Genomic DNA, 26,507 nt, shown 5'->3' on the forward strand with positions numbered 1-26,507 from the left:
GGTGAGGAGCATAATAACTGAAAGCTGCTTCACTTTGTTTGGTTCTCATTCTGGGAACACACAATAGACCTGTCCCTGATGACCTGAGAGGTCTGGATACTTCATATGGAGTTAATAAATCTACAATATATTTCGGTCCTAGACCATTTAATGCTTTGTAGACCAACAGTAAGATTTTGAAGTCTATTCTTTGACTCACAGGAAGCCAATGTAGTGATCTGAGGACTGGTGTAATATGGTCCATTTTTCTGGTGTTTGTAAGGACTCGTGCAGCAGCATTTTGAATCAGCTGTAGTTGCCTAATTGATTTTTTGTTTAGGCCAGTTAAGACTCCATTGCAATAGTCCAACCTACTGAAAATAAATGCATGAACCAGTTTTTCCATGTCTTCTTTGGACAGACATCCCTTAATTCTGGTTATATTTTTCAGGTGATAGTAGGCTGATTTGGTAATGAGCTTTAACTGGCTGTTAAAATTCAGGTCAGAATCAATAATTACACCAAGATTTCTGGCTTTATCTGTTGTTGTCAGTGACATGGAATTAAGGTGAGCACTGATCTTTGACCTTTCATTTTTGGGGCCAAATACAATCACTTCTGTCTTATCTGCATTAAGCTGAAGAAAATTCTGGCACATCCACTCATTGATTTGATGAATACAGTCACTCAGTGAAAGTAAGGGACTGTAGTCATGTGATGACACAGAAATATAAAGTTGTGTATCATCTGCATAAGTATGATAAGAAATATTATGTTGCTCCATGATCTGAGCTAGGGGTAACATGTAGATATTGAAAAGAAGTGGTCAGAGAATGGACCCTTGTGGCACCCCACACATCAACTTTTGTTGTTCAGACACATGCTCACCAATTGACACAAAGTAGTCTCTGTCTTGTAAGTAAGACTTGAACCAGTGTAACACTGTGCCAGTAAGTCCCACCCACTTTTCCAGTCTGTCAAGAAGTATGTCATGATCAACTGTATCAAAGGCAGCACTGAGATCCAATAATACTAAGACTGAGGTTTTGGAAGCATCATTATTCAGATGTATGTCATTTAAAACTTTGATAAGTACAGTCTCAGTACTGTGGTGTGGACGAAATCCAGACTGAAATGCATTAAAAAGATTGTTCTGCATCATGAAAGCATGCATTTGTTGAAAAACAACCCTTTCAATAATTTTTCCTAGAAAGGGAAGATTTGATATTGGCCTGTAGTTACTTATCGCTGAAGCATCCAGATTAGTCTTTTTTAGGAGAGGTTTTATTACTGCAGTTTTCAGGGCCTGGGGAAAGTGACCAGACTGAAGAGAATTATTTATTATCTGCAACACATCTGGAGCTATGCAATTAAAGACATTTTTAAAAAAGTTTGTTGGCAGAGTATCCAGGCAGCATGTTGTAGATTTTAACTGTGATACAGTTTCTGCCAGCCTTGTATGATCTAGAAGGTTAAAATGTGCTAGATTAACTGTAGAACAAGAAGGCACAGATGGACTTATCATTTTGCCTGAGCTGGAGCTGCACACTGTTTGTCTTATCCTTGAAATTTTATCTGTAAAAAAGGCTGCAAATTCATTGCATGACTTGTTGGATAGCAGCTCAGGAGGGACTGATGCTGTGGGGTTTGTCAGTCTATCCACAACAGAAAACAAAGTGCGGGCATTATTACAGTTTCTGTTGATAATCTCTGAGAAGAATGCTTGCCTTGCCTTCTTTAGTTCATGGTTGTAGGTGTGGAGACTGTTTTTGTAAATCTCATAATGAACCTGGAGTTTAGTTTTTCGCCACCTGCGCTCTGCCTGTCTGCAGACTCTTTTCTGGACTTTGACCAGTGTGGTGTTTCTCCAAGGTGTCTTTTTCCTTCCTGATAAAACTTTTGTCTTAACTGGGGCGATGGAGTCAATAATAGCCATAACTTTGGAACTGAAACTATTTACAAGGTCATCAGTTGAAGCTGAGGGCAGTGTTGGTGATGGTGTAAAACACTGAGTGAAGACTGCACAGGTGTTATCATTAATATAACGCTTTTTGATTACCTCTGCTCCACTTTTGTTAAGAGTAGTAGGTATGGCCATTTTAAATGACACACAGTAACGATCAGAAAGAGCAACATCCATCACCACAACCTCAGAGATATTGAGCCCTTTGGAAATAACCAAATCTAATATATGCCCTTTGTTATGTGTTGAATGTGTTACGTGCTGAGATAGGCCAAAATGATCCAGGATGTTTAGAAGTTCTTTAGCACATCCATCTTTGAGATTATCAACATGAATGTTGAAGTCACCCACTAACACAACACAGTCAAAATCAATACAAACAACAGACAGTAGATTGGCAAACTCATCGGAAAACTTTGCATTGTATTTTGGAGGCTTGTAGATGGTTACGAAGACTGATCGACAGGGAGACTTAGATTGAATGGCAACATATTCAAAAGATTCAAACTGACCATAAGAGACTCTGCTGAATTGAATGCTATCATTAAACAAAATGGCGACTCCACCTCCTCTCTTATGCATTCTTACTTCACTTATGAAACTGAAGTTCGGAGGGGCTGACTCATTGAGAACTGCTGCGCTGTTATCTTGTCCTAACCAAGTTTCAGTTAAAAACATAAAATCAAGCTTGTGCTTGATGATAAAGTCATTGATTAAGAATGATTTGCCTGCCAAAGACCTAACATTTAAAAGGGCTAAATTAAATGTGCTAAAAAGTCCAACATCCCCATGTTTTAGAACATACTGTGGCTGACATGGAATACTTGTTAAATTCGATGATGTGATGTTTCTGGAGAGATGGGCCGATCTTCTCCTCCTACCTATTGAGACATGAATCACTGCTTCCGGCACAATGGGCCCTGGCTTTTCCTTGGAAAAGTCAGGCATAACATTTGCCTTAAAAGCTGGACCCGGAACACATCAGTTACCAACACAAATAGGTGGCTGTGCTGGGCTCTTACTAGGGGACTGGAGTAGGTTCAGATCAAGCCGTGGAGGGGGTGGAGGTGGTGCCCGTCGGCGCTGTGGTGGTGGAGGGGGACAGGGTGGTTGTAGGGGGCGGGGTGGAATTTGGGGGGACAGGACCCCAGATGGGCGAGGGGTAAGTCTGATACCCGCGCTGACAAGTTTGTTCATTTGGTCAGTAAACTCCAGAAGGGGGGAGGATGGTGATGGGATACCCAGTGAAGATGATGAGCTAGATGGAGTTTGGGCAGTTGGAGATGGTGACCTAGGTGGAGTTTTAGTGGTTGGAGTCAGTGAATCCTCGCGAGCAGTGGCCCCTGGTGGAGGACATGAGGCATCCCCCTTTTTGCTCTGGCATCCTTCATGGTTAGAGCATACAGGCGGGGGGAGAGTTGGTTCTCCTTCATGTTTTGGTGTTTGCTGCTTTTGTTTGGATTCCTCTTGTCTCTTGTCCTTGGGAGTGGGAACAGTGTTACGCAGGAAGAAAGATAGGTTGGAGGCAAAAAGTTTTACTCCTGACTTGTTTAGGGAAAGTCCGTCTCCTTTGAAAAAATGTCTGCGGTCCCAGAAAAAGTTGAAATTGTCAATAAAATGCACTGAGTGGACATCACATGCAGTTGAAAGCCATCTGTTTACTGCCAGTAATCTGCTGAATCTCTCTCCTCCTCCTCTGACTGGTGGTAAAGGCCCACTGAAGAAGACCTCAGCATTCAGAGAGCTCACTGCATTTAGCAGTTTATCTAAATCTCGTTTGAGCACTTCAGATTGTCGTTTCGCAATATCATTTGCCCCTGTGTGCAGTACAAGGTATTTCAAAGTTGGAATTTCTGCAACAAGACTGAGGATTCTGTCGGTCATGTTGGAGACCGTATCATCAGGAAAGCACAATACTTTCGTGTTTCTGCTGTACATGCTTCCCACGTCTTTAATAGCAGAATCACCAACAACCAGAGTCTCTGCTTCTATTTATGTTTAACACAGCATCCCAACTTTTTTGGAAACAGGATTGAATATTTATATATGTTGGACCAATTTCATCTTTTCCTCTGTGACAATTTGCTGTTAATATATATATTTATTTTATTTTTTAGGGACTGTACATGCTTTTATCACATTGTAATTAATAAATTGCTCCAGACCTGATTTTTATAACTATGTTTTAATATCTTGCCCATCCAGAGTAACAATCCACGTCTTTGTACTGTTTTATTCTGTGTGGAACTCATGTCAACCTTAATTCTGTTTTCCTGGGTGGTGGTGGTGGTGGTGGAGAACCCTGAGGCCCTCTAGTCTCATTACTTTTTCTCTGTTCCATCTATTTATTTACTTTCTCTCTCTTTCTCCTCCAATTCCACTCTCAGCTCAGCTGACTGAGGACATACATTCTTTCAAGGAAACCAATCCGATTTTGCCATGACCTCTGTGAGCCAATCATCTCATTGCTGTCAAACCTTCCTTCCTCTGCTGCTGTCAGCTGTCATTTCAGTGTCATACTGACACAGCCCTCCTCTATCCTCTTCACCTCCAGTTTTCATCACAGCCAGCGCCTGTGGACCCTTCCACTGAGCTCATCACTGGTCAGCTCCACATCATATATGTCCAGACCTTCAGGCATTGCTCTTCACTACCCCCTTAAAATAATGACATCACTATGGGATCTAATCACTAAAGACTCACATCATAATTCTTCAGCTTTCCTGTTGTATGTCCTTCTAAGTCTCCTGCAATTGAACTGTAGCTCAACCTACCTCTTCATTATTGAGGAGTGATGTAAAGTGTAATATCTTATTTAAATATATATCAAAACTGCATTTGTATACTTGGATTCAGTACACTGAACACAAAATCAGATTTTCTGACGTGCATGTCACACTGTCAAGAGATACGGAGTTTTTAATCTGTCAATTTAATGTCAATTTAAATTGTCCACAGTGTTTTCTGTACAGGTATATAATTGCTGTGGGGGACTCAGGGTCATTTCCACTTTTCATCCAAAATGCTTTTTGGTGAACATGAGTCAACTAGTGGTTAATCCTCATATGATTTTATAGTGCCATTCATTTCTTACAAATCGAGCTCAGATAGTTAAAGCTCATCTGATATATTCAACTTCCATTGATACTAAATCAGGAGCAGCCCAGGCTGAGAGTGAGGTCACCTACTCTTTGCACTTTATACAGCCCATTATAAAACTGCATATACATTTATGCTAAACTTTTCAGATTGCCTTTGTTAAGCACTGAAGATCTATGTGGACACTGCTTTATCTCATTGTGCACACACAGACTATATCTGTAGCAAGGTACAACAACTGAGGTCATGTCGAACATGTCAATCAAATGAAATTGTCTTATTGATCAAAGTACACACATGATTGTAAGGTAATTCTTACAGAAACTTACGCGTCTGCCAGGGTGTGCATTGAGACAGTGTGATAGGGAATTCTATTAAATATTGATTTCATTTGAAAGATGTACACTGGTAGTTTATAAGTATGAGGGTAACATACTTAGAGGTTTAGTAAACCCATATTATAAAGACACATAATTTATCTCCTCCCTTTACTGGCATCTGTCCATACACATAAATGAATTTTAGATGCACATATAAAAAGAATCAGCAAGGTGTAATCTCATTCATCTCTCACTCATCAATAAATATGCATCATTTCCAATAGTGACATCCTACACATCTGTTTTATGTCAATCTGTCACTAAAATCAGCTTTAGTCACTGGGACACTTGCTGCAGTTCAGCACGGAGCTAGTAGAAACACCTCCATCACACTGCCTCAGGCATCGTCATGTTATAAAGTGTTGAATGTCTAGCTTATGCAGCTAGTAAAAATTTGTCATCATGTGACCCATGTCCGACACTTTAGTCACATGATGGCACCTGAGTGTAGAAAGCCAATAAGTGAAATATAAAAGAGAGGCAAATGCACAGCGAAGCATGTATGAGCCGCTTCAAGTAGCAGGGGCCCGCAGGATGTAACAAGCAGGGTGTTGTTTGATTAGGTGCAGGCATGTTGTCAGCAGAGATTTAGTGGTGACAGGTAAATGGTTGGTATGAGGCTCTCTGGAAACAGCCAGGCCAACACTGTTGTCACATGAAGTTCAACAGCAACATACATTACTGAGGATTTATCACTGCTGGTACAGTCCTGGAACGATGTCTGAAGGTTACACATGATTCATGCACAGGTAGCTGCAGTACATCAGCATGGTGGACTCATGGAACCTTTCAGTCATTTTCAATGGGAATGGTGTTTTTTTTCCAACTAGTATACAAAATGCTTCATTGTGGAGCTACAATGCAATGTAGAACTTTCAATCTGCTTTCCTACTTCCAGGGCCAACTCAGGTTATCAAAAAAAAAAAATGGCTTCCTTTAAACGAGATGCACATTTTCAGTATCCTGTGGGTCTTCAGCTATCTCCATGTAAATTCAATGAGTATTCACTCTTTTTTTCCAGTAATATCTTTGCTATTTTCAAACAGCCTCCAACACGAAATATGGTGGAAATCATAAAGGGAGCTCAATCACAGTACCACAAGAAGATGAGGCCTTCCTTTGTGTGTCAGAAAGAGGCAAACAAATGTAACAAAACAATATTTCTAAAAATAAAAATAAAAGCATCACTACTTTTGAAAAGCGTTCCCAAACTGATGTGTTCACGTCATGTTTTCAGTGGTACATATTCAGAGATACAGAAAACAGAACGGTCAAACACCAGAATGAATTCATTTGGTATATTTTTGGTATATTCACATTCTTACTTGAGGTTAGGCTAAATCCTGTTGGAAAGAGTTTGTCAGGTTGATCAGTAAGTTCAAGTCTTGTGTCTTGAGTTTTGGTGACGCAACTCTTTTGTACCCCCCTGTAGGCTACGTTTAAATCTCAACTGTGAAAAACAGGGAGCAAAGGTGGGCTTTAGTCAGTGTCATTGGGTACTTAAGACTAAATTTTTCTTTCATTTTTGTTTCTGGTTAGGTTAATGGTTTGACACTGGTTTAATTTACTTTTAATATTAAAAACACCCTGACTGGGTCCTGACAGCACATTTTATACCAATGACAAACACTGCATTTATATACAAACTGTGAGGAGTTCAGAGCCTGGGTTTGATGGGGGCCATTTTTTCTTCCAGCCCGCGCCCTTCACAAGTGTGCGCGCGGGCCTGCGGAGGAACCACCCCTGAAATTGTAGAAAAATAAGAGGAACTGTCCTCCGTACGTGTGTGAGACTGAGTGAGGCCCCGAGCAGACGTTTTATTTGTATTTTCCAAGATTCGAAGAAGGCACCCTGGCCTGTTTACATGTTACACATGGCCTGCCCTGCCCCTCCCCCGTCCTCACGTCTCTCTGCCCGCTGCCAAAAAATGTGAAAGTCAATCCAAGCGCTGCCGCTCAGCGAGCATGTTATTTAAAACTGGACACCATCATGGCAGGAGTACCGAGCGGCTCCACTGAACCGAGCGAGGATCCACCCTTTAACCCGTGAAAACAACTCTTCTCTGCAGAAAGTCCAGCTTCGACTAATTTTTGCTTTTTCGTCTGGTGTCGACATGTCGCTCCCAGTGGTGCTGCCGGGGTCTTGCTGTCCGGTTACCGGGACTTGGCAGCTCGCAGAGCCGTCTTACCGAAACCGACCCCGTGGCTTGTCCGCCTCTTCCCGGATCGCCGGCGGTGGCTCTCGGCTGTTGCTGCCCGGGCGGCCGCTGCTCTCGCTGGGCTTGTTGCAGCTGCTGCTCGGCGGCTCCATGGTGGCGCTGTCCTTTGGAGCTCTGTCCCTCAGCAGCTCACCCCCCATCCGAAACTCATGTCCCTTCTGGGCAGGCTCCTCGGTAAGTAAGCCACGGGCTTCGGTGTCATCAGTGTGCATGGCATTTATGACCACTGAGCCTCTAACATTATCACACACTCTTCCTGAGTGTGTAAAGTACTGCAGGCTGCATGAACAGCACGGGGGACGAAGGCGTCTGTTATTTCGCAATTTACCATTTTAAAAAGGGAAATGGCGACAGAAAACTGATGCATATCACAGGAACATGTTAGTTGTAGCCACTTTGACAGGTTTCCATTAATGCTATTAATACTGTCTCTGTCAGGCTTCCTTATATATGTCGCTGTCAGAGCTGCAGTGGTACGTTCAAGTGCACCATGTTAATGTAGTGAGAGCCATGCAAGGTCCCTGTCAAAGAATCCAAATCCCATAAAACAAGACTGTTCTGGTGGTGATTATCTGTAAAGTGTTGATTCCTTCCTGATGGGGTTTTGGTGACTGTGCAGCCTGCAGTGCTTGTGTCAGGCATAAAGGAAAACAACAGTTTATTTCTACTGGGGTCTTATTTCCACCACAGCTCCTCGGTTCTGTCGGTTTAGATAACATTGTCCTCACCCAAGCAGCTGATGAGAGTTTGGATCACAGCCACACATCACAAACAATGAGTACAACAGGGCGAGAAGTGGCGGCGGCAGCACAGTCAGGCAGGTTGGAAGCAAACCAACAGGTTTTCCAAACTCCTTTTGAAGAGAAAAGAGGTGAATGAGAGAATAGCATATTAAACAAACTGTCCCTTCACCACAGTTTGACAGACCCGCTTCAACTGTGACCTCTGACTTTGTCACACTTGACACAGCTTTGGAAGAAAAATGTTCTCACATAGTTTCATTTCAGAGGTCAGCCTTTGGAGACTTCTAAGACTTGCAGCTTGGCCTGTAAATTGCTGGCAAAGCTTGGGACTTGACTTGTTCAGATGCAAATGTTATGTCATTGTATTATCACTGTCATCATTCAGAGACCAGAAGGACTTACGAAGATTTGTGACTTGAGACTTTGATAGAAAAAAAAAAAAAATACAATGAGAGACATTACTCCTTGTATATTATTTCAACACAAACATCCTTTAAATGATTTGATACCTACACATTATAAATTAAACAAATAAAATAATGTCATGCACCATGTAGTTGAATTATATGCTCATATCCGCTTGAGTTACATTTTATTTTCAATCAGTAAAAGTGAAGTTTTGCAGAGTTTCCAGTTGGCTCTGGTCCTCGTGTCCTGGAGGATTTCAATGTCCTGCACAAATGGGAGGAATTCCAGTCACATTTTTTCTGATTATGGACTCTTTTTTCCCATGTTTTCTGCAAGTGTCTAATGGAGACAACAAATTCTGAAGTTTTCCAGTATTTAGTAAGAGAGCACTGCAGCTGGCAGCCACAAACACTTTGTTCAAACACCACAGAAACAAAATACACCTCAACAAAACCTTCTTGGTTCATCTTTTCACTGCTCTAACGATCACCACCATCTCTGGTTTGATTAAATTAAACTCTTAATCTACCAAATTGGGAGAGGAACAAGAGAGAGGGTGGACATCAGAGGAGCGGTGTGTGAAACAAGAACATTTTCACATCTAACTCTGGAATTATTTTCACCTGACATGAAGACCTGAGAGATTACAGATTTACAAAAAAAAAAAAAACCTAATTACTGGAGAGGGAAAACTCTGGTTTTGTGACTCCTGAACCTCATGCAGTGCGTTCAGTGCAGCTGCTGTGGCAGTGCTGCTTTTTCTCCCCACAATCAAATGTTAATTTCCACAATTCCAAATTGTTTACAATTCAGTTCTATGTTCAAATGTAGAATATTCATTGACAAACTTAGTTAATGACAATGTTAATTTTCCAAAATGTTGGCCCAATCCCTTAATCGGCTGAACATCACACACAGCTTTGTAACTGTCACCCTTCACAGTTCAAAACACTTTCTGATCATTAGTTGAATAGTATGGCATTAAATGCAAATCAAATGTCCATGGAAAATGAGTAATTCTTCTTTGAAGTGAGTGTTGCTGGTGAAATTCCTCCCGTTACATGGCCATCTTCCTCTGACACAACATCTCTTTCTGCTGCTCCTCCAGCCTTTGGAGAAGATTAAATTCCCTTAACTCCTTACAGTATTATACTGTATACCTCCATCAACTTAAAGCTGTTAAAGGACAAAGCCTTTTACTGTCCACTCCAGCTCTCCAGTCTCTGTAGCGGTACATTTGATTAGCTGGTAAACATAGTAGAGCATTTAGCAGCTAAGGAGCCAGACATGTTTCTCACGAGTTGGAGACCAAGCCAGAGCTAAATGTGCAGTCACTACTGGACTCACAACCATTAGGTGGACACAAACACGACTCTAAGCGAATACCCATGCTGCTCTGTATCTGCTGGATGTGTGTTTAAAATGTTAAGTTTATTCTGTTATTTATTCAATCATCAATTCATCATTCAGTCTACAAAGTGTCAGAAAATAGTGGTAAATACCCATCACCCAGAGCCCAAGGCATGTTTTCATATTGCTTGTTTTGTAGCAAATGTTCAACACTTTTTCTTGATAAATGATTTAAATGATTTTCACATTGATTTGACACACTTTCAGCACTAATTTAGATACGCAGATGTTTGTTTGTGACAAATGGGTTTTCTGGAATACCCTTATCAATGGGTGTTTTCATCCCTTTCATCCATGTGTACAGTGTTGTGCACTGATCAAAGTAACTTTTATGATGAAGGCTTACGTGAACAGACCCAAATTTTCTGTCTAAATGGCACAAAGTTAAACATCACACATATCTGAAAAATGTAAAGCAAGATTACTTAAACATTTTTTTTTGCTTTGGGTTTGTATGGCTGTTAGGGGCACAGGAATTATTGAGTGGGTGGAAGGAATAGTAGAGTCCACCAAATATCAAAAAATGTAGATGCTAATGGACTAAGCTCAGTCCAGACTTTGAAGTTGAAGAGAGGTTTGGTATTTCAGCAAGAAAATGGCTCAAACATACCTCAAAATCAGTCATTAAGAAGCTCCAGGAAAGACAGATGGAGATAATATAAGGGCCACCACTGTCCTCAGGCTTGCATTGAAAATCAGGGGAGAGGTCTCAAGCAGCCTGTTCAGGCAAGAAGGCAGATGAATATTTTTGCACTTGAGTTGTTTTCCCAGGAAAAATAGGAAAAAATTCTGAAAGCAAGAATTGAAAGAGCCGGCTACAGGAAGCATCTGTAAGCTGTTGTAGTTGTCCAAGGAGTTCCAAAGTACAATGAGTACAAGGACAAACGTCCTTTTTTATATTAATTTGGAACTGTACAAATATAAAAGTCATCTTGCTTTAAATTTTAATGCTTCATGCTTAACTTTATAACTTACAGGTCAAGTCAGCTTCTTACTCTATCCATTGTAAAAGGCATTTTGATTTGCACAAATTTGTGCACACCACTGCAGGTTTTCTGCCGTTGTTTGGTCCAAACCTACAACAATGAAACTGTGGAACTGCAGGTGGAAACTTTGTGGAACACAGGGTGAATTTTTGTCTTAAAAGACAAACTGTATATACGCTACTTGAGCGAACTCTTTTGACACTGGCTTCACCACTACTGTATGGGAATCTGCCCCCCTGCCCCCTGCATTTATTAGAAAGTGAGGTAAAACATCCTCAGCACACTGTGCCAGTGAGTACCAATTCAAGCACTGTTCCAAAAACGACATATATGTCTTATTTACTCAAATTAAAGTGAAGAGGGACATGGGTGAAAACGCAAATGAGTGTTTAAATGAAAGCTAGACTTCTTCAGAGTAATAAAAAGCAAGAAGTCGTTCAACTGCGATGTTTGTGTTAATAATGCTACTTTTAAAATCTGACTTTCACCTGGAGTTTTGTGTGTTTGTTAGATATGTGCCTCTGTATACTTCTGTGGTGTCTCTTTTTGATAGTGCACATGAACATTAACATTATTTTTCTCCACGTGTTTCCAGGTCATTCTGTCAGGCATCGTAGGCCTTACAACATGGAGAAGGCCCATGCTACTACTGGTAAGGGACACGGTTTTGGTTCCTTCTACGAAACAGTGATTGATAACATTGATTACAATGTGGTGTTACATTTAACTGAAATTCCAATAGTAAAAAGGAAAAGGTAGATTTAAATTAGCACCTAATCAGGGGTGTCCAACCATGTTCAATGGAGAGCCCAACTGTCTAGAGGACTACATCCTCTGATCAGCACTCCCTCAGGTAAAAGAGAAGAAGTTATCAATGCAATCACCTGCTGAGGGACTGTTGTACCTCAGTTGAAATGAATATCTGCTCTCTGTGGCACATGATTGGACAAATCAGACCTAGATAAAGGATAAGGAGAAGTGTATTGAAATAGGGTTTCCTTCGAAATACCTCACTAACTGACCAGCCAGAAGAGGAAGTAAATGGTGTCAAGGGTTACAACATAGACTGTGCTAAGACAAACGTACTCAGAAAGGAAAAAGCTAATTAACAAATATGTAGAGTCTGTGATACCAGGAGATGAAGATGTGAAACAAACGAACAAAAAAAGACATGCAGTCAGAAGGTGGAGGTGTGCAGCCTGCAGCCCATAATCTAACAACTCGCTGTGGCTGCTCCTCACTCTATCATTTCTCCCTGCAATATTTTAAAATGATCTGCTATCAAAAAATTGAGGAATTTACACTGTGTTTCCTGTGACTGCCACCCTGTTGTTCGCTAATTGAAGTCATTGAATGTGAAGGACCAGTTATAGAAAATGTGTTTGCATTAGCAGTAACTAAATCTTGATATGATAATGCCACAGGAGAGTGAACAGTCAACAGTGAGGCTGATATCAACCCGATCAAATTACAAACTGTGACACTGCATTACATGCTGCATTGTTTCCTGTCAATACGTTGTGTGTGAAGGCCAGTGTGGTAATGGCAGACTCTGCCATTTATGACTGAAAAGACTTTATCATACAACATGTCATCCGACCACATCTGAGGGCAAACGGTTTTTGGCTGGTCCAATCACCCACACATTTGAATTTGTCTTGACCTGTTGTTATAGAGGGGGGACGTGCAATAATCTTACAGATGAGGGTAACCGAGTGCCCTTGCAGACAGTTTCTCCTCAAAGGCATTCATGATGTTGCACTCAGTTGTACACATGAAACTCACTCACTGTATTTCGTCACCTCCACACACCTGGCCAATGACACCATGAGGTGGGCGGGATTGTATGGTCAGTTTCAGAAGTTTGCAGAAATTGTCATAGAAAGTCCCCCAGTTCAAGTGTCAGAAAGGTGTGGGCGTCGGGACTTCAGACCATCTGACAAACCCTTCTGTTGAAGCACACTGACTGATGCCTTGAGTTTCTGCTCTGGTGTTTTTGGAAGTATCTTAGTATTTTGTAAAAGTTGAATTTTTGAAAATTATTCCATCAAGTCAACAGTGCGTAGAGGAAAATCATGGAAGCACGAGCATGTTGTATTAACAGTGCTGAAGAAATTCAATCTGAACTGTTACCTTTGTGGATCCCCTGGCATTTCTATTTAAGTCAGGATGTAATGAAAGATTTAGAGCACTCAGAGAGTGTACGGCTACCAGACAGTGCCTGCTGGACCATGCTTGGCGTATGATGCCCAAGACAAAGCTGGAGGTGTGAGAGATTGATTAGGTTATTGATTATATGGAATCCCACACTTTCACAGCAGTGTCACAGGGGACTGTACTGGAAATGTCTTCTGCTATGGTCCCAGAATATCAGAACAGCAGTGAGCTACTCTGGATCCATTCCGTCTTTTTAAGAAACCACAGTAAAGTAGCTGACTCACCACAGTGTGGAGAACTCAGTGGATCATGTGAAATGATTATCTGTCTTGACTATCAGTCCTAAAGCAGTGTTTTGGACTTGATACCAAACCAAAACAGGGGTTCTCCAGCTGGCATGTATTGCCCAAATCTACTCTCAGATAGCTGACTGCAGAAAAACGAAAAAGTGTGACTGAAGCACAACGGATGAGCTTTGATAGAAAGACTTCAACATGCAGTCGGGTGCTCTAAGGTCTGAAAAGCGAGTAGGTGTACCTTTTGAGTTGAGATGATGTTGTCAGACAGCAGGTGTAGGCAGTTATTTTTAAGTGTAATCAGCTGTGCCGGGCTGAGGTGCTGATGTCAGCAAGAATGCTGTTGTCCCAGTAACGCTAAGCTACAGCGTCCTCCTCTTCCTCTGTGTTTGAACTCTTGAGCTTCACAAGTTCAGATTCCCCAACAACACAAGTTCAAACTTGGTGTACGCTGTATATTTAAAGGCCTACTGACTAACAGACAGACGACAAACAACACAAGAGTCATGGACTTTGAACAACAATCCACATTAGCTTCCTAGCTAATGTCTCAACATCTGGTACAGACTGAGACAGACAGCTGGCTGGTAAGGTCATTTTTATAGTTGCTAGGTAGTCTGACTAAATCAGCATAAATATAGGTCAATGACAACAGCTGTGCTGTATGATCAGCTGTATGGACGTTTAAAATGTGTCATCACAGAGAAAGTTAGAGACAACAGGAAGTCTTCTTAACTGCTGCCACACAGCCGTCTGTGGCGGGCAGTTACACACACCACTGCTTCCTCTCGTCAGCCTCTGTCCAGTGTCCTCTCTGTGTCACTGTGTTTTAATGCAGCTAAATTCATCATCAAGTTCTGCTGTGAGATAACTGAAGTATTTCTAAGATGCTGTTCTGCGGTGATGAAATCATTATTTTAGAATTGGTACGTCGTCTGAAATCAACAGAAAACCAGGTTAATGACAACAGTTGTCTGGTATCACACTGTCAGCTTGTTACACTCTGTTTCCATCTGAAGAATCAGTCAGCTGATCTCGGTGCAGTGGGTGCAGTGCAGTTCACAGGTCTGGACTCAGGTAATGACAGATAATGCATTCAGTATGTAATGTAACTGGCTTCATGTGGATAGACTCAAAGACAAGCAACAAGTTTGAAGGCTTGAAAGCTGATTAGCTTGTCAGCTGTAGCACACTAAACTGATTTCAAACCTACCTGGAAACGCTGAACATTTGACAGTTTGGATGCTGACTTATCCCTCAGCGTCACTGTCCTTGGCTTGCCAGAAACAGTTTCCAGTGGATCTTTTACATCTTGTCTTCATGCTCCTGTTGGCACTCAAAGGCTTCGAGACTGACGGAACATTCCTGATGTGTCTTCAAAGACATTTTTTTTCTCCTTTCACTACTGAAAACATACTAACAATAAGTTAGAAAATTGCTTTTACTCCAGAAAAGGAAGACTTCTGTGATTTCAGGTGGGCTTTATTCTAATCTGCTGTGTGTCATCTCATCTCTGTGTTTGGCCTGTGCCTCATGTCATTCACTTACTGTAACACCATTTGATTACACCTTGGTTTTGAAACATTTTTTCACAGAATACGTCCACATGGTTAGACACAAGTGTTCAAACCACAATAATCCATCTTCCCTTCCTTCTGTCACCCACCCCCTCTCCCCATCCCTCCATCTCCAGGTCAATGTGTTTGTCCTGCTGTCTGTGGTGTGTGTGCTCCTTAATCTGGCTGGATTCATCCTGTGCTGCCAGGGAGCCCAGCTGGTTTCCAGTATGACCAGCTGCCAACTGGTGAGGCTGTTACCTGTTTGTGTCTGTCTGGTTTTGGTCTCATGGTTTGTAGATTTTCTGTATTTTTCTCCTTCATGGTCTCTCTGTTCCTCCTGTGAAAAGTCAATAGGAAATGACATCTTGTGAGCATCACGCTTACTAATTTGATGTTAACTAAATTTACTAAACAAGGATATAACATAAGTAAACCGTGCAAAATTCAAGATCATATATTGCCAAGGACTCAGCAAGGAAAGTAGATTTCAGCTGAAGCTAATGATGCTATCTTTGGAAACTGTTTGCTGAAGGAAATAGGTCAGATTGGTTTTGTGTGTGTGTGTGTGTGTGTGTGTGTGTGTGTGTGTGTGTGTGTGTGTGTGTGTGTGTCCACTAGATCTGTAAAAAAACGCCATGAAATGTTATTTAACTGCTGCTTCTTTTCCAAGTTGTTTATTGAGGGCGTGTCTTGATTCACAGATAAAGACTGAGGGCCAGAGTTACTAAGACTTTTGCAGCTGTGTATGCATTCAAGGGAGAATTGCGCAAATAGAGGAGGAGTTGTGTTAACAGAGGATGATTGCGTATTCTGCTGGATTTACTCTCAGGGAAAACTCTCTGAAGACCAGGCATAAACATTGCACCAATAGGATTTACAGGAATGAAAAGAAACATGCATTGAATAGAAACACCATGGAAACGAGTAACAGTTCCAGGTCATGAGACAGCCCATCAGGCCTGCTCAGTACTCACAGCTTAATTCTAATAATGATCCGTTTAAAACATTTAGTTATTTCAACATTTATTGGTTATACTTTGTCTGGTATTTATTCATATGTTCATTTTAGACATGTAGTTGTTATTGTTTATTGGTGTTTTGGACACACACGACACTGGGTGTGTGTATGAATGTGTTTGCAGGACTCACTGGAGTCAGTGGAGGTGCTGTACAGCTCCACAGCACCGCACTCTTGGCAGGGTAAAATGATTTCTTGTCAGTCAGGCTGCAGGAAATGTGATGAGTCTTGTTCAGGCCAGAGCTCCTCTGTGTGACCTTCTGACCTTTCCTGCTGTTGTGTTGCCTTTCCTTCCTCTCTCTGCCAGGTTTCCTCTCCTCTGTCTCTTTCCTCTCGCCCTGTTTTTCACCTGGATTTATGTCCATCTGTCCTATCTGTTAGGGCGTTGAATGTATAAGAATAGATGGAGTTATGCAGTGTTTTGCACTCTGCTCTATAAATAGAGGTCAGTGTGTATGTTTGCTGTGTGTGTGTGTGTGTGTGTGTGTGTGTGTGAGTGACCCTGTTTTCATGCTGATGCAGATCAAGTGCAGTACTCCAAATGTAGCCTCATTTGACGTCATGTGTAAACAGATATTTTCATCTGTAAATAATACTTGAGTGACTCATTGCTTGGTGCAGAAATAACTTTGGAGGCACATTGTTATTGTTCTTATTATTGGAGTAGAAATACAGATTAGCCTGTATACTTACTTTGTGCATAATGCTGAGGTTTCAAAAAACATTATCAAATCTGAATCCAGTTTGGCTTCTCTCATCTGGATCTTTCCAAAGTGTGAGCTGTTCAGCTGGACATCCCTCTCATGTGAAGCAGGTGAAAACAGCTAGCCTGACGAGTATGTTGTGTCCATACACAGAGAGAAATGTAGCAATGATGCCTAGTCCTTCAGTGTGGCGTCTTAAAAAGGCTTTCCCCTGGAAATTGGTTAGCAGAAGTGTTCCAGACTGCCCATCCAGGAACCAGTCCATCAAAGAACACCCTCCACCACAGCTGCTTTTTCCAGTTTGTAAGAAAGGTTTTCTTTTTCGCCAACATTGCAATGTACTGCTCTGCTTTGTGTTATACGACAGGTTTTTAATGGATCCAGGAGCATTTTCTTGCTAAGAAAAGTCCAGCAGCTTAGATTTCTGTAGTCCAAAGACTGGTCTGGGTGGACTGTCAGTGATTTGTTGTCCTCTGTGAATCTATATAATGTCCTATAATGGAGCTCGTCGAAATAGAACATTGTAACAGGGATCCCAGAGTTTTTCTTCATCATTAACATTATGAAGATCATCTTCCCATTGTTTTACAAGTCATTCAGTTATGTCTCTTGTAGCTTAGCACTCTATCATGAAAATGTAAAATCCAGCCTTCATTTCATGTGAAATAGATTCCAATCCTCACAACTGGTCCAAGAAGGGCGACACCCTAACTTTGTTTTGAATAGCATTCTGGGCCTGAAGTACAAAAAAAAAAAATAAAAAAAAAAATAAAAAATCTTTGTTAAAAAGGAAACGTGAGAGCAGCAGAGTGGTGAAATGTACATTATACTGAATTTAAGACTACAGAAGTGTTGAGTTTGCATCAGCATCCCACAGTGTTTGATCAAATTGAAATGCAAGCAGATATGAAAATAGGGAAGTTTCTTCCTAACACATCATCAAATACACAACAAATATATATAAAACTGGAGAAATTAGGAATAAAAGTCTGCCAGCTCTTTGGTTTATCCTGCATTGATCTGGACGTGGTTCTACTGGCACCAATCCACGAATCCGTGGGTAAGGGGGGGGGGGGGGGTGCTGCTAATATCAGCAGCACACTGATATTATCAGTTGTTGTTGCTTCTTTCAAAATTCTTTTGTGCTTTGCAGGAAGTAAGCTACTTGCTTGCTTGCTTGCTTAGAGTAAGTCTCCAGGAAATGAATGTAAGTCTATGTAATGTCCCTAAAAATGATGGAATTCTTATAAAATCAGTGTGACCCCACTGATCTTGCTGTTAATGTTGTTCTGCTCCATCTGATCCTCTATCTTCCCCCTGTAGCTGCTTTTTCCCCTCCTTGATTCTCCTCCTCAGCTCCCTCTGCACCTTCTTCAGCTCCTCTCTATTTCATGACCCTTCTTTATTTTTCTTGAGGGCAGCCTTTATGTCAGGAATAATCCAGGGTTTGTTGTTGGAAAAGCGTAGTCCAATCCTGATGGGTATGACATCCTCCTTTATTCATCTTCTCACTGTGCAAGTGGCAGCTGGCTGCCTGTAGAGGTTTGTACACAGGTAGGAGGTGCAGCAGGTTGTGATCAGACTGTCCCAGTAGAGGGAGAGGTGATGAGTTATATGCCTCCTTGGTTTGGGCATGAAATACATCCATTATTCTATTGTTTCTGGTGTAGCATGTAACATATTGAGTGAATGTGGGCAGAGTGGAGGACAGAGATGATTGAAGTCACCAGACATAAGAAAGAGGACATGCAGGTGTTATGGCTCCAGCCTGCTTGGAACTCAGTGGATGACATTAGAGGCCGTGTCAGTGTCTGCAGAGGTGGGAGTATACACCGCTGTGGCAATAACCTGCAAGAATTTCCTCAGTAGGTGGTATGGCCTCATGCTGACAGCTGACAGCTCAATGTCCTTACTGCAGAGTTGTTGTTTAATCATGATGTGCTCAGATTTCCACCATCTATCATTAAAAACTATGGCCAGCCCTCCTCCCTTCCTCCCACCGCTCACCTTTGTCCTGTCCACCCACATCACCTGGAAGCAGTCCATCACAGTGTTTGTGGCCAGAGTTAGTGTGTTCAGTCATGTCTGTGTGATCACCATAATGCTACACTCCCAGTATTTCCCCTGGCGCCAAGGCAGTGCTGCTAACTCATCCATCTTACTGGGGAGAGATCTCACATTTGCCATGATGATGGAGGTGAGGACTAGTTTGCAGCATCTCCTCCCAGCCGGGTGCTCAGCCCTGGTACAGTTTCCCTGTCTCTTCCACCTCAGCTCACGGGCAAGACAAGATAAAGAAAAAAGTACTTGCACTAAAAAACAAGAGGAGGAAGCTCAACGGTGAGCGAGAGCTGCTGTGTGGCGCCATCTTGGAATGAGCTGAGAATAATAAGCCTCTGGGGACCAAGAACATCCGCAGCAAGTTTCATAGTGTATTCTTGTCACAGTCCCCACATAGATCACGATGTGTTGTGTGTAGCTGGATGGTTGATTGAGCTGCATAGTGTACTTTTTATTATTTTTAAGCTGCTCCTGTTGAAGAGCGTCACAAATTGTTTCAACTCCTATCGAAATAAACCCCCTTTGTGTGTTTGTGTGTGTTGTTTCAGAGTGAGGCTGGAGATGTGTGTTACTGCTGCTCCCTCTCCCCCACCTCCAAATGTCCCGAGGAGAAGCTGCTGGTGCTCCACCCTGCTCACTCCTGCAACACCATGAGGATCCTGCTCAAGGTACACTGCTGAGTATGCGCTGTGAGCTGACCAGTGGGTACACCCTGAGTGGTGATTCACAGATGGCTGGATTTACTAAGATGCCGGAAGGCTCACACGCAAACAGTGACCTCACAGCTTAAGTTGCTACAACGCGAGTGGATTTTAAGAGCACGTATAACATGAACACGAAATGAGATCACTTTAATCCCAGTGCACGAGACACATGCTTCAAATGTAAGAATGCAGAAGAATACATGAGAGCGTAATGAGGGGAAAAGATTTTGGAAGGAGGGTCTTGACATGATTAACCAGAACAAAAGAAGAGTGATCGTGCGCTAATAGACTTGTGTCTCTTAGAACATAAGAGAGCAGTAGCTATAGGTTAAAATAAATATGACCTAGCTAAGTATGAAGGGACTCATCATCATGTGTTGCTGTGGGAGGAAAATATGTGGCAGAGTGTCATCAAGTTTTTGAAGCTAAATGCTAAATGACTTGGGCATGGGTGTCGCAACTGGAATAAGATTATAAAGTTTAGAGGCCCATGTGATCTTCAAGGTTTCTGTACATTGTAATTAGTGCAACATTTGTATATTCACCTCTTAAATTATTGTTTTTCTCTGTTTGCCTGTTCATTTGATTGTATACTGTATTTGCTACCGAGACTGAATGTCATTGAAAAGGCCCAGTAAAACTATTGTTCAGAAAAGGAAAGCACAGTTTAATAGTACACATATACACATATTATAATCACATACTTTGTTAGGAGCCATCGTAGGTGTGCAAAACGCTGATGTTTCCCACATAAACACAGAGTATGGAGTTATAACTGAGCGGTCTGATGTAGTCAAGGTGAACACAGTGGACAGCTGTGTGTGATGTCACTACGTTCTGTTGGGGCAACTCTCCAACCAGAGGCTGCAGATGTATCAGCATATGTGTCCTGCTGCCTTCAGGTGACTGCAGGGATTCAGTGAACTGAAGGAGAAGCTTTTCATACGGTATAAAGCGGCTGTGTGCGGCAGATACTGTAATAATCACCCAGATTATAGATCAACGCAGATCTACTGATGTTCCTGCTTTAACCACATTTCATGTTGTTTTTTTAAGCAGATTTAAACACTTACTGTTTGGAGGGTGATTCAGTGGAATGGTTTATTCACAGACTCTGAGCACATAACTTGTCCTGTTTTAGCTGATGTGATTGTGTCTTTTTCTCTCCCAGAAAGTGCTGTTTGCACTGTGTGCTCTGAACGCTCTGACCACAGCTGTGTGCCTCATGGCAGCTGCCCTGAGATACCTGCAGATCTTCACCACAAGAACACCCTGCATGGTATGAGCCCACCACAGTCAGGTCTGCTGCACAAGGTTCATGTTGGCTATTATCTGCTGTGGGCTGCTGCTTGCACATGTCCAAATCAGAGTTAACATTTGAGATGATGATGTGTTTATCCAGAGTAACTGTGTAGTCTGAGTGTCACAGGCTGAAATATGTATTCCTGGACTCTCTAAAATACAAAGAGACAAATGACTAAAACATGAGAGTGGCGGGAACTAGAAAACTGTGGAAAATTCACATTGCTCCATCGCACAAATTAAACCCACATGGAGTTGGGATCTGGGCAGCCAGCGACCACAACAAAAAGCATTAATTGGCCAGAAAGAAAGAAATAATCCTAACAGAAAGCAGCATATGTCACCAATGAACAGTCAGATTCAGCAACAGAAACTCTGAAGTGTGGGCCTACACTGACCCCCTTTATTTGTTTGCAAGCTAATAAGCACATTTTCCACAGTGCTGAACAAGTCGTTTAATAACACGTCATGTACATGACAGGCCACATCAGCCAGCTTTATCATGTGAAGCTTCAGAATTGATTTTTGACACTGCAAACAGCAGTCGAGGACTGATCATTTCACATGATCTTCACCAGTAGATGGAGTAGCCAGCCTGTCATGGAATTTGTCTTGTCTGTGCCTTAGAAACATAATCAGCCTTGAACCTCAGCTAAGGCCATCCAGATGTTATTAGACCCTCTGTGGCAGCTTTATGTACATCCTGCTGTAATTTGTCCACTTGCCATGTGACCAGAGCATCACACTGCTTGCTCGAAGAAGTGCGCCTGATACAGTAGCATGATGTGTGATGTCACGTGTCCCTGCTCTGTGATAGGACGAGCCCAGAGCCACGGTGGAAGAAAGAGAGGAGCCTGCTCAGGTCCAGGACCCAGATGAGTTTGTGGCCCCAGCCCCTCCCCCTTCCTACTTCTCCACCTTCTACTCATACACACCTCGCCTGGCTCGCCGGTACACACACACACACACACACACACACACACACACACACACACAGTCAACAGTGTTGTTGTGTAAAACACTCCAGCCTCGTTTTCAGCGTTGATGTGTCACACTAACTTGGTTGAACACGATAGCTCACTCACTGCTTTGCTGTTTGACTTGCGTGTTTCAGGATGCTTGGTGACAGCGTGATTCCCCTCCCTCATATCTACGGGGCTCGGATCAAAGGAGTGGAGGTCTTCTGTCCGTTAGACCCCCCACCTCCATATGAGGCTGTTGCTGGAAGCGCCACCAATGCAGTCACACAGGTACAGAGCACATTACCATCCCTACACTAAAGCCCAGCTCATGGTGACGTAAATATCTGAGATTTTGAACAAATCCAATAAACATGTACTGACCGTCATTTTTTTTAACATAGACACATAATTAGGAATGCAACTAACAATTGCTTTGATTGATTAATCTGTGGTTATTTCCACAAAAATGCTCGTCACAGTTTCCCAGAGCCCAAAGTGACGCCTTCACAGTCCTTCTTTTTTCCAGCCAACAGTCGAAAACCCAAAGAATCTTGATTTACTATCATAAATGACAAAGAAAAACAGCAAATCCTCACATTTACGATGTTTGATGTTTTTATTTGAAAAATGTTGTCAAAGCCACAGAATCTCTTTAAGGAAGCTGCAGCATCTGAGAACAAGCAAACATGATGAGTGTAAGGTGGCTGAGTGGTCACTGTGATGCGTTACATCAAACTGTTAGAAACATGAGTTTAACTGCTCTTTGACTAAAAGGTGAGCAAATTTGGTGACTGGCAACTTGTCATGTTTCTGAATTCTGGGTGTGAAGATGTAAATTCAGATTTAATTGATAAGATTAAATTAGATTAAACTTGTTATGCATCCTTCATTTAATGGAGGTGTGATGGTCTCTGTTTGTTTCAGGAGACAGAGATTGCTCTGACAGACATGGCTATGAACCAGACTACCTCTCCACCAGGAGCCTCTGCAATAGGTAGGACATGTCCACACACCAGGCAGGCAGGTGGTGGGGTGGGCGGCACCCCCCCACATTCCTCCCACACCCCCAGTGCACCCCAGACAGAATGTACCTGCCTGTGTATCTGACTGGTCTCAAAATAAAAAACTCAGAGACAACGGTGCTGTGAGTCTTTGTGCTGCTCTGATTGGCTCTTCAGTAATTATCATTGTATCATACAATAAAACAGTTTCACTTGTACTAGACAAGCTGTGTTAAGACATGTTTTGCTGGTTTATCTTTTCAGTTTTTATGCTTCCAAGCCAGCGACAGCTGTGTGTACTGTACGTCCATCCATCCCATTCTATCTCAAACACTCTTTCTTCTCTGTGTGGAAGTGCAGCACAGCTGTACTGTTGGTTTCTTCATGTGTGTCCCTTGTCTAAAATCTGGGACCACCAATGATAAACATGTTGTTTACGAAGTGATTAGTAGATTTCTGTCATTTTGATTGCATGACTCAGACTAAAACATTTGGACTGGAGCATGCTCCCATCCTGGGTCAGTCTGTGTTATTTGATTTTAGCTGAATGGCAGCAATTCTAATAGAACTTATGTCCATCTGTCTATGTTTGGTCTTAGACACAAGTGCCGAAATAGTATCGGCGTCACCGGACGTCCTTCCACCAGCCAAGCTCCAGCTTCCTACTTCTCTTCCTCCTCCTCCTCCTCCTCAGCAGCAGCAGCACGCTCCAGCAACGATTCCCTGGAGGAAACCAAGGATACACCGTTCCAACAGTGACCCAGTGCTGATGGACCTCGCTGCTAAAGGTCGGCTGCTTTTGCTCATGTGGAACTGTAGAATCTGTAGAAACACAGTGAGTGGATGGTTGTGCGTAATGGCACAGCTTGACACATCTGGTGCAGCTGCAGATTTATCAGCAAATAACGATGTGTTTACTGTGTGTGGTTAATAATGTGAGAACCTGAACCTTCTTCTTTCCCTCTGATGTCTGCTGTAGTGCAGAGCAGCAGCGATGCTCCCCTCGCTCCCTCTCCTCAGACCACAGATTCTTCCACCCAGACATCGCAGCCCACACTGGCCGCCCACGCCCAAGGCCATGTCACACTGCGACGGGGCAACAACGACAGTAGGACGCCCCGCCGGCCCCGGCCCTCCTCCATGGTGGACTACCAGAGCTACCGACACACACAGCAGCTGGTCAGGAGAATCCTGGAACAGCCGGCAGCCCAGGGCCTGACCCCCGAGGTCCAGGAGCTGGTGGACAGCATACGAAATGTCCTGCAGTCTGATCAGGAGCACATGGAGGAGGCTGTACGCTGTGCCAGTTTCATAGAACAGGTCGGAGTTCATACGTGCAGAACATTTATCATTCAAAACCACAAAGAACAAAAAACGCTTGGTAATAGTAATATTGAAAAGACCAAAACAAACAGTGTGTTAGTACATCCTGTTACATAAATGCAGTGTGTGTGTGTGTGTGTGTGTGTGTGTGTGTGTGTGTGTGTGTGTGTGTGTGTGTGTTTTAGGTTCAGTAACTCAAAAACATCTGGTAGGTTTTATCAAATGTTACTCAAACAGGAAGAACATTTGGTGCTCTAGTGAGCTCTATAAACTCGGGTTTATGGCTTTAACGGGGAAGAGGAAGGAACCTCAGGAAGAGTAACAGAGGAGGGATCCCTCTCCCAGGACGGACAGACAGACAGACAGACAGACAGACAGACAGACAACAGAGGTCCTGTGCACAGAAATACAGCTATATGTTGAAAAAGTGATTAGCTAAGAAAGACAGCTTCACACAAAGGATTACTCACAGAACCACACTCACATGTTAAGACGATCGTAATCATTATTTAGTCACAGAGACACCAAACCAGTTATGAAATATATGAAATACTCCAGAATCCTACAATGTGCTGAGAATATACAAGAATACATAATAATAGAACTGATCTATGTCAAACCCTGTTGTATTTTCCCAGTCAACATCACAACATGATATTTAGGTGATGAATCTCCTTTCTGGTGTTCTTGAGAGGTGGACTTCTTTTCACGTCGCCATTATCAAATATGGACAAACTGCAGCATATTGACTAAGAATGAGTATTATTTCTTAGAATTCACACTGAGGCTGAATCTTGTAGTCTTGTTTTTTTTTTTTTTTTTTAGAAGTTCAAAAATAGTTTCAAACTGAATGTAAAACTGATGCCCTGACCACAACCTCTGATATAAATGAGGTGGACAAAATAAGAGAAACATTGCCAGTGTAACATACAATTAACGGTTAAACAGCAGAACGAGCTACATCCTCAAAATGATCATTGAGTCATTTTATCATGGGTGGACCTAATAAACTGTCAGCTGAGTGTATGTTACGTCCAAGATATTCAATCAGTCCAAATTAATGACTGATGTTTTTGTTCTGTGCTCCATCTGTATTTTACAGTGTCATGAACATCAGTCTCCTGTTTGCTTTCAGGTGTTCACCGACTCAGACATGGGCCCCGGTCAGCCTAGACCTCCTCAGCAGCAGCAGCAGCAGCAGCAGCAGCCAGCAAGCAGTTCCTCTCAGACTTTCCCTCGTCCCCCCAGGAGAAGGCCTGGTCTGCTGCACCTGCAGAGCTGTGGGGATCTCAGCTCCTTCACCTGTGCTGCACTGGAGGCTGTGGAACATCGAGGAAATGGTAGAAAAGTGGGGTCGACGGCCGGCTCCAGAGCAGGTTCAAGGGCAGGGTCAAGGACAGGGTCAAGGACAGGGTCCCGCGTGGATCATCCTGAACGGCCTCACAGTCTGATCGGAGTCTTTAGGGAGACGGTGCTTTGAGGGAAACCCAGTAAAACATCTTGGCAACACAGCTGGATGCTGCCCTGTCTGTTGCTAAACTTTGAGAGAAAGCTATTATAATCCAACCACTGATGAATATCTGTGTGTGTGTGTGTGTGTGTGTGTGTGTGTGTGTGTGTGTGTGTGTGTGTGTGTGTGTGCGCGCGCGCGGGCGGGTGGGTGGGCAATGTGTGTTTATGACAGTGTATGAGTGCAGTTTTTCAAAAAGATTTTTGTTCCTCTAATACTGTTTTTGTCACAATTTGTGAACTCGTGAACCTTGTATTTAAACACAATACCCAGCAGCCGATGTTTTGTATGCTTTCTAAGTATTGATTGAGATTTTTACAATGTAATGAGTTTTCATTTGTTCCAATCAACTCAATACAGCTATACATGAAAGCACTTCTTCTTGTATTTAATGGTCATGTGCATTGGCATCAACATTTTCAGATACTAATAAAACAATAATACTTTATTTTATGGGTCCATAATTTCTTCATAAGTTTCTTGGAAGGAAATTTGGTACTAATTATAGGAAAAATATGGATGGAAAGAAAGGTAAATATATCCATTATTCATTTATTATCAGAAACCTTATTTTCCTATATGTTGTCTTGTGTGCTTGACTGTAGACAAATTGAAAGCTTTTTCATGTTTACCGGACCTGTGCAGCTCCATTAGAATGGAAGTGAGTTTGTACAAATGACACAGTTCTTTGCAGGAAACTTACTGACCATTTAACGAAGTGTTT

The 26,507-nt window shown here is 42.4% G+C and overlaps 1 protein-coding gene across 2 annotated transcripts; it reads left to right on the forward strand.

Annotated features, from left to right (window-relative positions):
• Window positions 1-6,960: 6,960 nt before the first annotated feature.
• fam189a2 (family with sequence similarity 189 member A2) lies at window positions 6,961-26,231 on the forward strand. Of its 2 annotated transcripts, XM_076731912.1 has the most exons (11): window positions 6,961-7,813; window positions 11,782-11,838; window positions 15,333-15,443; window positions 19,530-19,649; window positions 20,857-20,964; window positions 21,805-21,938; window positions 22,102-22,237; window positions 22,874-22,943; window positions 23,550-23,738; window positions 23,930-24,270; window positions 25,409-26,231. In XM_076731912.1, the coding sequence occupies exons 1-11, from the start codon at window positions 7,535-7,537 to the stop codon at window positions 25,751-25,753; spliced, it is 1,890 nt and encodes a 629-aa protein (XP_076588027.1). In that variant the 5' UTR covers window positions 6,961-7,534; the 3' UTR covers window positions 25,754-26,231. The 2 variants fall into 2 exon arrangements, with proteins under 2 accessions (XP_076588027.1, XP_076588028.1); XM_076731913.1 differs by lacking the exon at window positions 15,333-15,443.
• Window positions 26,232-26,507: the final 276 nt, after the last annotated feature.

Source organism: Chaetodon auriga, chromosome 5, assembly GCF_051107435.1.
Source record: "Chaetodon auriga isolate fChaAug3 chromosome 5, fChaAug3.hap1, whole genome shotgun sequence".
In the NCBI taxonomy this organism is placed as follows: Eukaryota; Metazoa; Chordata; class Actinopteri; order Chaetodontiformes; family Chaetodontidae; genus Chaetodon; species Chaetodon auriga.